Source organism: Heterodontus francisci, chromosome 28, assembly GCF_036365525.1.
Source record: "Heterodontus francisci isolate sHetFra1 chromosome 28, sHetFra1.hap1, whole genome shotgun sequence".
Taxonomy (NCBI): Eukaryota; Metazoa; Chordata; class Chondrichthyes; order Heterodontiformes; family Heterodontidae; genus Heterodontus; species Heterodontus francisci.
In genome coordinates this window covers 3,384,380-3,396,548 of record NC_090398.1, presented here as the reverse complement: position 1 = coordinate 3,396,548, position 12,169 = coordinate 3,384,380, and the positions used below count along the sequence as shown (strand labels likewise).

The 12,169-nt window shown below is 46.9% G+C and overlaps 1 protein-coding gene across 2 annotated transcripts; it reads left to right on the top strand.

The window, feature by feature from the left end:
- Positions 1–6,280: 6,280 nt before the first annotated feature.
- Positions 6,281–11,475, top strand: LOC137345268 (ecto-ADP-ribosyltransferase 5-like). Of its 2 annotated transcripts, none has more exons than XR_010968552.1 (2): positions 6,281–8,948; positions 9,842–9,919. XR_010968552.1 is itself a non-coding variant. In XM_068008743.1 (2 exons), exons 1-2 carry the CDS (start codon positions 8,020–8,022, stop codon positions 10,675–10,677), a joined length of 876 nt encoding a protein of 291 aa, XP_067864844.1. In that variant the 5' UTR covers positions 6,333–8,019; the 3' UTR covers positions 10,678–11,475. The 2 variants fall into 2 exon arrangements, 1 of the variants encoding a protein (XP_067864844.1); XM_068008743.1 differs by having other exon boundaries at positions 6,333–8,059; positions 9,842–11,475.
- The last annotated feature ends 694 nt before the right edge of the window (positions 11,476–12,169 follow it).

Here is a 12,169-nt window from a genome sequence, read left to right as displayed (position 1 = left end):
CCAGTGTGATATGGAGACCAGAACTGTGAACAGTAACACCCAGTGTGATATGGAGACCAGAACTGTGCACAGTAACACCCAGTGTGATATGGAGACCAGAACTGTGCACAGTAACACCCAGTGTGATATGGAGATTGGAACTGTGTACAGTAACTCCCAGTGTGATATGGAGACCAGAACTGTGCACAGTAACACCCAGTGTGATATGGAGATTGGAACTGTGTACAGTAACTCCCAGTGTGATATGGAGACCAGAACTGTGTACATTAACTCCCAGTGTGTTATGGAGACCAGAACTGTGTACATTAACTCCCAGTGTGATTTGGAGAAAAGAAATGTGCACAGTAACTCCCAGTGTGATATGGAGACCAGAACTGTGTACAGTAATTCCCAGTGTAATATGGAGACCAGAACTGTGCACAGTAACACCCAGTGTGATATGGAGATTGGAACTGTGTACAGTAACTCCCAGTGTGATATGGAGACCAGAACTGTGTACATTAACTCCCAGTGTGTTATGGAGACCAGAACTGTGTACATTAACTCCCAGTGTGATTTGGAGAAAAGAAATGTGTACAGTAACACCCAGTGTGATATGGAGATTGGAACTGTGTACAGTAACTCCCAGTGTGATATGGAGATTGGAACTGTGTACATTAACTCCCAGTGTGTTATGGAGACCAGAACTGTGTACAGTAACTCCCAGTGTGATATGGAGAAAAGAAATGTGCACAGTAACTCCCAGTGTGATTTGGAGACCAGAACTGTGCACAGTAACTCCCAGTGTGATATGGAGACCAGAAATGTGTACATTAACTCCCAGTGTGATTTGGAGAAAAGAAATGTGTACATTAACTCCCAGTGTGATTTGGAGAAAAGAAATGTGCACATTAACTCCCAGTGTGATTTGGAGAAAAGAAATGTGCACATTAACTCCCAGTGTGATTTGGAGACCAGAACTGTGCACAGTAACTCCCAGTGTGATATGGAGACCAGAAATGTGTACATTAACTCCCAGTGTGATTTGGAGAAAAGAAATGTGCACATTAACTCCCAGTGTGATTTGGAGAAAAGAAATGTGCACATTAACTCCCAGTGTGATTTGGAGAAAAGAAATGTGCACAGTAACTCCCAGTGTGATATGGAGACCAGAACTGTGTACAGTAATTCCCAGTGTAATATGGAGACCAGAACTGTGCACAGTAACACCCAGTGTGATATGGAGATTGGAACTGTGTACAGTAACTCCCAGTGTGATATGGAGACCAGAACTGTGTACATTAACTCCCAGTGTGTTATGGAGACCAGAACTGTGTACATTAACTCCCAGTGTGATTTGGAGAAAAGAAATGTGTACAGTAACACCCAGTGTGATATGGAGATTGGAACTGTGTACAGTAACTCCCAGTGTGATATGGAGATTGGAACTGTGTACATTAACTCCCAGTGTGTTATGGAGACCAGAACTGTGTACAGTAACTCCCAGTGTGATATGGAGAAAAGAAATGTGCACAGTAACTCCCAGTGTGATTTGGAGACCAGAACTGTGCACAGTAACTCCCAGTGTGATATGGAGACCAGAAATGTGTACATTAACTCCCAGTGTGATTTGGAGAAAAGAAATGTGTACATTAACTCCCAGTGTGATTTGGAGAAAAGAAATGTGCACAGTAACTCCCAGTGTGATTTGGAGAAAAGAAATGTGCACATTAACTCCCAGTGTGATATGGAGACCAGAACTGTGCACAGTAACTCCCAGTGTGATATGGAGACCAGAAATGTGTACATTAACTCCCAGTGTGATTTGGAGAAAAGAAATGTGTACATTAACTCCCAGTGTGATTTGGAGACCAGAACTGTGCACAGTAACTCCCAGTGTGATATGGAGACCAGAAATGTGTACATTAACTCCCAGTGTGATTTGGAGACCAGAACTGTGCACAGTAACTCCCAGTGTGATATGGAGACCAGAAATGTGTACATTAACTCCCAGTGTGATTTGGAGAAAAGAAATGTGTACATTAACTCCCAGTGTGATTTGGAGAAAAGAAATGTGCACATTAACTCCCAGTGTGATTTGGAGAAAAGAAATGTGTACATTAACTCCCAGTGTGATTTGGAGAAAAGAAATGTGCACATTAACTCCCAGTGTGATTTGGAGAAAAGAAATGTGCACATTAACTCCCAGTGTGATTTGGAGAAAAGAAATGTGTACATTAACTCCCAGTGTGATTTGGAGAAAAGAAATGTGCACATTAACTCCCAGTGTGATTTGGAGAAAAGAAATGTGCACATTAACTCCCAGTGTGATTTGGAGAAAAGAAATGTGTACATTAACTCCCAGTGTGATTTGGAGAAAAGAAATGTGCACAGTAACTCCCAGTGTGATATGGAGACCAGAAATGTGTACATTAACTCCCAGTGTGATATGGAGAAAAGAAATGTGCACAGTAACTCCCAGTGTGATTTGGAGACCAGAACTGTGCACAGTAACTCCCAGTGTGATATGGAGACCAGAAATGTGTACATTAACTCCCAGTGTGATTTGGAGAAAAGAAATGTGTACATTAACTCCCAGTGTGATTTGGAGAAAAGAAATGTGCACATTAACTCCCAGTGTGATTTGGAGAAAAGAAATGTGTACATTAACTCCCAGTGTGATTTGGAGAAAAGAAATGTGCACATTAACTCCCAGTGAGATTTGGAGAAAAGAAATGTGCACATTAACTCCCAGTGTGATTTGGAGAAAAGAAATGTGTACATTAACTCCCAGTGTGATTTGGAGAAAAGAAATGTGCACATTAACTCCCAGTGTGATTTGGAGACCAGAAATGTGTACATTAACTCCCAGTGTGATTTGGAGAAAAGAAATGTGTACATTAACTCCCAGTGTGATTTGGAGAAAAGAAATGTGTACATTAACTCCCAGTGTGATTTGGAGAAAAGAAATGTGTACATTAACTCCCAGTGTGATTTGGAGAAAAGAAATGTGTACATTAACTCCCAGTGTGATATGGAGAAAAGAAATGTGCACAGTAACTCCCAGTGTGATTTGGAGACCAGAACTGTGCACAGTAACTCCCAGTGTGATATGGAGACCAGAAATGTGTACATTAACTCCCAGTGTGATTTGGAGACCAGAACTGTGCACAGTAACTCCCAGTGTGATATGGAGACCAGAAATGTGTACATTAACTCCCAGTGTGATTTGGAGACCAGAACTGTGCACAGTAACTCCCAGTGTGATATGGAGACCAGAAATGTGTACATTAACTCCCAGTGTGATTTGGAGAAAAGAAATGTGTACATTAACTCCCAGTGTGATTTGGAGACCAGAACTGTGCACAGTAACTCCCAGTGTGATATGGAGACCAGAAATGTGTACATTAACTCCCAGTGTGATTTGGAGACCAGAACTGTGCACAGTAACTCCCAGTGTGATATGGAGACCAGAAATGTGTACATTAACTCCCAGTGTGATTTGGAGAAAAGAAATGTGTACATTAACTCCCAGTGTGATTTGGAGAAAAGAAATGTGCACATTAACTCCCAGTGTGATTTGGAGAAAAGAAATGTGCACAGTAACTCCCAGTGTGTTATGGAGACCAGAACTGTGCACAGTAACTCCCAGTGTGATATGGAGACCAGAAATGTGTACATTAACTCCCAGTGTGATTTGGAGACCAGAACTGTGCACAGTAACTCCCAGTGTGATATGGAGACCAGAAATGTGTACATTAACTCCCAGTGTGATTTGGAGAAAAGAAATGTTTACATTAACTCCCAGTGTGATTTGGAGACCAGAACTGTGCACAGTAACTCCCAGTGTGATATGGAGACCAGAAATGTGTACATTAACTCCCAGTGTGATTTGGAGACCAGAACTGTGCACAGTAACTCCCAGTGTGATATGGAGACCAGAAATGTGTACATTAACTCCCAGTGTGATTTGGAGAAAAGAAATGTGTACATTAACTCCCAGTGTGATTTGGAGAAAAGAAATGTGCACATTAACTCCCAGTGTGATTTGGAGAAAAGAAATGTGCACAGTAACTCCCAGTGTGTTATGGAGACCAGAACTGTGCACAGTAACACCCAGTGTGTTATGGAGACCAGAACTGTGTACAGTAACTCCCAGTGTGTTATGGAGACCAGAACTGTGCACAGTAACACCCAGTGTGTTATGGAGACCAGAACTGTGTACAGTAACTCCCAGTGTGTTATGGAGACCAGAACTGTGTACAGTAACTCCCAGTGTGATTTGGAGACCAGAACTGTGCACAGTAACTCCCAGTGTGATATGGAGACCAGAAATGTGTACAGTAACTCCCAGTGTGATTTGGAGACCAGAACTGTGTACAGTAACTCCCAGTGTGATATGGAGACCAGAACTGTGTACAGTAACTCCCAGTGTGATATGGAGACCAGAACTGTGTACAGTAACTACCAGTGTGATATGGAGACCAGAACTGTGTACAGTAACTCCCAGTGTGTTATGGAGACCAGAAGTGTGTACAGTAACTACCAGTGTGATATGGAGACCAGAACTGTGTACAGTAACTCCCAGTGTGATTTGGAGACCAGAACTGTGCACAGTAACTCCCAGTGTGATATGGAGACCAGAACTGTGCACAGTAACTCCCAGTGTGATATGGAGACCAGAAATGTGTACATTAACTCCCAGTGTGATTTGGAGAAAAGAAATGTGCACAGTAACTCCCAGTGTGATTTGGAGACCAGAACTGTGTACAGTAACTCCCAGTGTGATATGGAGACCAGAACTGTGCACAGTAACTCCCAGTGTGATATGGAGACCGGAACTGTGCACAGTAACTCCCAGTGTGATATGGAGACCAGAAACGTGTACATTAACTCCCAGTGTGATTTGGAGAAAAGAAATGTGCACAGTAACTCCCAGTGTGTTATGGAGACCAGAACTGTGCACAGTAACTCCCAGTGTGATATGGAGACCAGAACTGTGTACAGTAACTCCCAGTGTGTTATGGAGACCAGAACTGTGTACAGTAACTACCAGTGTGATATGGAGACCAGAACTGTGCACAGTAACTCCCAGTGTGTTATGGAGACCAGAACTGTGCACAGTAACTCCCAGTGTGTTATGGAGACCAGAACTGTGTACAGTAACTACCAGTGTGATATGGAGACCAGAACTGTGTACAGTAACTCCCAGTGTGATATGGAGACCAGAACTGTGCACAGTAACTCCCAGTGTGTTATGGAGACCAGAACTGTGTACAGTAACTCCCAGTGTGATATGGAGACCAGAACAGTAACACCCAGTGTGATATGGAGACCAGAACTTTGTACGTCAACTCCCAGTGTGATATGGAGACCAGAACTGTGTACATTAACTCCCAGTGTGATTTGGAGACCAGAACTGTGCACAGTAACTCCCAGTGTGATATGGAGTCCAGAACTGTGTACGTTAACTCCCAGTGTGATATGGAGACCAGAACAGTGTACGTTAACTCCCAGTGTGATATGGAGACCAGAACCGTGCACAGTAACTCCCAGTGTGATATATCTACCAGAACTGTGTACAGTAACTCCCAGTGTGATATGGAGACCAGAACTTTGTACGTTAACTCCCAGTGTGATATGGAGACCAGAACTCTGTAGAGTAACTCCCAGTGTGATATGGAGACCAGAACTGTGCACATTAACTCCCAGTGTGATATGGAGATCAGCCCTGTGTACAGTAACTCCCAGTGTGATATGGAGATCAGAACTGTGTACAGTAACTCCCAGTGTGATATGGAGATCAGAACTGTGTACAGTATCTCCCAGTGTGATATGGAAACCAGAAATGTCTACATTAACTCCCAGTGTGATATGGAGACCCGAACTGTGCACAGTAACTCCCAGTGTGATATGGAGATCAGCCCTGTGTACAGTAACTCCCAGTGTGATATGGAGATCAGAACTGTGTACAGTATCTCCCAGTGTGATATGGAAACCAGAAATGTCTACATTAACTCCCAGTGTGATATGGAGACCCGAACTGTGTACAGTAACTCCCAGTGTGATATGGAGATCAGAACTGTGTACAGTAACTCCCAGTGTGATATGGAGATCAGAACTGTGTACAGTATCTCCCAGTGTGATATGGAAACCAGAAATGTCTACATTAACTCCCAGTGTGATATGGAGACCCGAACTGTGTACAGTAACTCCCAGTGTGATATGGAGACCGGAACTGTGCACAGTAAGTCCCAGTCTGATATGGAGACCCGAACTGTGTACATTAACTCCCAGTGTGATATGGAGACCGGAACTGTGCACAGTAAGTCCCAGTCTGATATGGAGACCAGAACTGTGTACAGTAACTCCCAGTATGATATGGAGACCCGAACTGTGCACAGTAAGTCCCAGTGTGATATGGAGACCCGTACTGTGTACAGTAACTCCCAGTCTGATTTGGAGACCGGAACTGTGCACAGTAACTCCCAGTGTGATATGGAGACCCGAACTGCGTGCAGTAACTCCCAGTGTGATATGGAGACCCGTACTGTGTACAGTTGCTCCCAGTGTGATATGGAAACCTGAACTGAATACAGTTACTACCAGTGTGATATGGAGACCAGAACTGTGTACATTAACTCCCAGTATGATATGGAGACCCGAACTGCGTGCGGTAACTCCCAGTGTGATATGGAGACCCGTACTGTGTACAGTTGCTCCCAGTGTGATATGGAAACCTGAACTGAATACAGTTACTACCAGTGTGATATGGAGACCAGAACTGTGTACATTAACTCTCAGTCTGATTTGGAGACCCGAACTGTGTACAGTAACTCCCAGTATGATATGGAGACCCGAACTGCGTGCAGTAACTCCCAGTGTGATATGGAGACCCGTACTGTGTACAGTTGCTCCCAGTGTGATATGGAAACCTGAACTGAATACAGTTACTCCCAGTGTGATATGGAGACCAGAACTGTGCACAGTAAGTCCCAGTCTGATTTGGAGACCCGAACTGTGTACAGTAACTCCCAGTATGATATGGAGACCCGAACTGTGCACAGTAACTCCCAGTGTGATATGGAGACCCGAACTGTGCACAGTAACTCCCAGTCTGATTTGGAGACCCGAACTGTGTACAGTAACTCCCAGTATGATATGGAGACCTGAACTGTGCACAGTAACTCCCAGTCTGATTTGGAGACCCGAACTGTGTACAGTAACTCCCAGTGTGATATGGAGACCAGAACTGCGGACTTCAACTCCAAGTGTGATATGGAGATCAGAACTGTGTACATTAACTCCCAGTGTGATATGGAGACCCGAATTGTGCACAGTAACTCCCAGTCTGATATGGAGACCCGAACTGCGTGCAGTAACTCCCAGTGTGATATGGAGACCCGTACTGTGTACAGTTGCTCCCAGTGTGATATGGAGACCAGAACTTTGCACAGTAACTCCCAGTCTGATATGGATATTGTAACTGTGCACAGTAACTCCCAGTGTGATATGGATATTGTAACTGCACAGTAACTCCCAGTGTGATATGGATATTGTAACTGTGCACAGTAACTCCCAGTGTGATATGGATATTGTAACTGCACAGTAACTCCCAGTGTGATATGGAGACCAGGACTGTGTACAGTCACTCCCAGTGTGATATGGATATTGTAACTTTGCACAGTCACTCCCAGTGTGATATGGATATTGTAACTTTGCACAGTAACTCCCAATGTGATATGGAGACCAGAACTGTGTACATTAACTCCCAATGTGATATGGAGACCAGAACTTTGCACATTAACTCCCAGTGTGATAAGGAGATTGAAACTTTGCACAGTAACTGAAAGTATGATATATGTACCGGAACTGTCAGTGTGTGGTCTCACCACGCAGTCACATGTTGTAAAATTGAGTGTTTGAATGCAACATTAATCACGTATTTTGCAGGAACCCATCAAGGCGACAGTTCTCTCTCAGACTTTCCGCTCTTTTGTTAGTGAGTTTGTTAGATTTAGAAACTCTGATACTGAGTGAATGATGGGGTGGTCATTCTATATTCTCTTCCTGACATACAGTGAGTATCTCCGTACTGATTTCAAATCAACAAAGCATTTTCCCTCCACTTATTGTAAAGTGACAAAATTTCCAAACTCTCTGCCCCTCACTCTGGGATTCACTTTCTCTCTCTCGTAGCTGAGACAGAAACTGATGGGTCTGAGTTCACACTGCAGAAACTGGATCTCCCAAAATCCAGACCGACTCACCCCAGTGTTAGTACTGAGGGAGTGCTGTACTGTCAGAGGATCATTACTGAGGGAGTGCTGTACTGTCGGAGGGAAAGTACTGAGGGAGTGCTGTACTGTCAGAGGGTCAGTACTGAGGCAGTGCCGCATTGTCGGAGGGTGAGTGCTGAGCGAGTGCTGCACTTTCGGAGGGTCAGTGCTGAGGGAGTGCTGCACTGTCGGAGGGTCAGTACTGAGAGAGTGCTGCACTGTCGGAGGGTCAGTATTGAGGGAGTGCTGCACGGTCGGAAGGTCAGTTTTGAGGGAGTGCTGCACTGTCGGAGGGTCAGTACTGAGGGAGTGCCGCACTGTCGGAGGGTGAGTACTGAGGGAGTGCCGCACTGTCGGAGGGTCAGCACTGAGCCAGTGCCGAACTGTCGGAGCGTCAGTACTGAGGGAGTGCTGCACTGTCGGAGGGTCAGTACTGAGGGAGTGCTGCACTGTCGGAGGGTCAGCACTGAGCCAGTGCCGAACAGTCGGAGCGTCAGTACTGAGGGAGTGCTGCACTGTCGTATGGTCAGTACTGAGGGAGTGCTGCACTGTCGGAGGGTCTGTACTGATGGAGTGCCGCACTGTCGGAGGGTCAGGACTGAGCGAGTGCTGCACTGTCGGAAGATCTGTACTGAGGGAGTGCCGCACTGTCGGAGGGTCAGTACTGAGGGATTGCCGCACTGTCGGAGGGTGAGTACTGAGGGAGTGCCGCACTGTCGGAGGGTCAGCACTGAGCCAGTGCCGAACTGTATGAGCGTCAGTAGTGAGGGAGTGCTGCACTGTCGGAGGGTCAGTACTGAGGGAGTGCTGCACTGTCGGAGGGTCAGTAAGGAGGGCGTGCTGCACTGTCGGATGGTCAGTACTGAGGGAGTGCTGCACTGTCGGAGGGTCAGTAAGGAGGGCGTGCTGCACTGTTGGAGGGTCAGTACTGAGGGAGTGCTGCACTGTCGGAGGGTCAGTACTGAGGGAGTGCTGCACTGTCGGAGGGTCAGTACTGAGGGAGTGCTGCACTGTCGGAGGGTCAGTACTGAGGGAGTGCTGCACTGTCGGAGGGTCAGTACTGAGGGAGTGCCGCACTGTTGGAGGGTCAGTACTGAGGGAGTGCTGCACTGTCAGAGGGTCAGTACTGAGGGAGTGCCGCACTGTTGGAGGGTCAGTACTGAGGGAGTGCTGCACTGTCGGAGGGTCAGTACTGAGGGAGTGCCGCACTGTTGGAGGGTCAGTACTGAGGGATGCTGCACTGTCGGATGGTCAGTACTGAGGGAGTGCTGCACTGTCGGAGGGTCAGTAAGGAGGGCGTGCTGCACTGTTGGAGGGTCAGTACTGAGGGAGTGCCGCACTGTTGGAGGGTCAGTACTGAGGGAGTGCCGCACTGTTGGAGGGTCTGTACTGAGGGAGTGCTGCACTGTTGGAGGGTCAGTACTGAGGGAGTGCTGCACTGTCGGAGGGTCAGTACTGAGGGAGTGCCGCACTGTTGGAGGGTCAGTACTGAGGGAGTGCTGCACTGTCAGATCTCTCCCCCTCCTGTTCCTAATTCAGATGTATATTTGTATGAATGGGAATTCTCTCTTTCTGATTGACAGGTCACAGTTTGGAAAGTTTACCCACCAGTGGTGATGGGGAATCTTGCAGTGATGGAAACCCAGAGCTGAACCTGATGGAAGATTCTGCTGCCTTTTATTTCACACGGGATGATGATGCAGCAATAAAGTGTCTGCAGAAAGAGCTGGAGAAGGACCCGGAGTTTGAGAGGCTCTGGAACCTGGGCAGGGCAAATTGGACACTTAAAAATCTCCCAGTCCCGAAGGGTCTCCGAGAGGAGCACATGATCGCAGTGACAGGTTTTACCATGAACAGTAACCTGTACAGGCGCTTAAACACAGGTGTGAAAAATTATGGAGACATCGACACATACAACTCTCACTTTAAACTCAAGAGTTTCCACTATCTCCTAACCATCGCCCTGATAAATCTGAGAAAAGGTTCCCGTCATTTAACAGTATATCGAGGGGAGAAGATTCCTCTGTCTGGTAGAAAGGACACTGAGATGAGATTTGGGAGATTCGCCTCCACCTCTCACAATCAGAAAGTGGCTGAGGGGTTTGGGAAAGCAACTTTCTTTGTTGTCACCACGTCTTACGGGGTCACAATCCGAGACTACTCAGTCAACCGATCACAAGAGGAGGTTTTAATCCCCCCGTACGAGAAGTTCAAGATCACAAAGTTCACACAGTTACAGGGAGGTGGCTGCAACTTCACCCTCCAGTCGACAGACTACCAGGGAGTGAAGGTGATGCTGCAGGAGAACTGTACTCTGACTCCCTGGAAGATGCCCTGGTGGGGCTGGTTTCTGATCACTGTGGCCATCGTAGCCGTTCTGGTGATCGCTGGGGTCCTCTGCAGGTGCTGCTGCAGCTAGATATCCAGCCTCCCTCCAGCTCTCCAGCCCTCAATCCCTCCACTACTCCTCACACACTCCCAGACCGTCATGGTCCAAAATCCAACCCACCTCCCCCCCAGTCCTTCCCCACCTCTGTAACAGCCTCATGGGGGCTGAATGGGCCTCCTCCTGTTCCTGTGTAACAGACTCGAGGAGGGGCTGAATGGTCTCCTCCTGTTCCTGTGTAACAGACTCGAGGAGGGGCTGAATGGTCTCCTCCTGTTCCTGTGTAACAGACTCGAGGAGGGGCTGAATGGTCTCCTCCTGTTCCTGTGTAACAGACTCGAGGAGGGGCTGAACGGGATCCTCCTGTTCCTGTGTAACAGACTCCAGGAAGGGCTGAATGGTCTCCTCCTGTTCCTGTGTAACAGACTCCAGGAGGGGCTGAATGGTCTCCTCCTGTTCCTGTGTAACAGACTCGAGGAGGGGCTGAATGGTCTCCTCCTGTTCCTGTGTAACAGACTCGAGGAGGGGCTGAATGGTCTCCTCCTGTTCCTGTGTAACAGACTCGAGGAGGGGCTGAACGGGATCCTCCTGTTCCTGTGTAACAGACTCCAGGAGGGGCTGAATGGTCTCCTCCTGTTCCTGTGTAACAGACTCCAGGAGGGGCTGAACGGGATCCTCCTGTTCCTGTTTATCTCTGCAAACAGCGAATTAAATTGATGAGTAAAAGATTGACGATGCTTTGGGTGTTTAATGAAAAATGTTGATTTCGATCTGTTCCAAATGGCTTGCTGTATCTTCTCACATTCCTGCTAAATTTCAATAAATGCACTCTTGGGATATTGAAAAGATAAACTCAGCTGACTGTGTAACTTTCTGGGATCTTACTGTGTATATTTGATACATTTATCTTGTGAAATGGGCAGGCAGACGACAGATACAGTTTAATGCAGAGAAGTGTGAAGTAATACATTGTGATGGGAGGAACGAGGAGAGACAATATAAAATAAAGTGTACAATTGTAAAGAGGGTGCAGGAGCAGAGGGACCGGGGGGTAAATGTACACAAATCACTGAAGGTGTCAGGACAGGTTGAGAAAGTAGTTAATAAAGCGTACGGGATCCTGAGCTTTATAAATAGAGATATAGATACAAAAACAAGGAAGTTATGGAGGAGGTGACAGAGATAGGGAAGGGTGTAGGGGCTGGAGGAGGTTACAGAGATAGGGAAGGGTGTCGGGGCTGGAGGAGGTTACAGAGATAGGGAGTGGTTTGGGGGCTGGAGGAGATTACAGAGATAGGGAGGGGTGTAGGTGCTGGAGGAGTTTACAGAGATAGGGAGGGGTGTCAGGGCTGGAGGAGGTTACAGAGATAGGGAAGGGTGTAGGGGCTGGAGGAGGTTACAGAGATAGGGAAGGGTGTCGGGGCTGGAGGAGGTTACAGAGATAGGGAAGGGTGTAGGGGCTGGAGGAGGTTACAGAGATAGGGAGGGGTGTAGGGGCTGGAGGAGGTTACAGAGATAGGGAGGG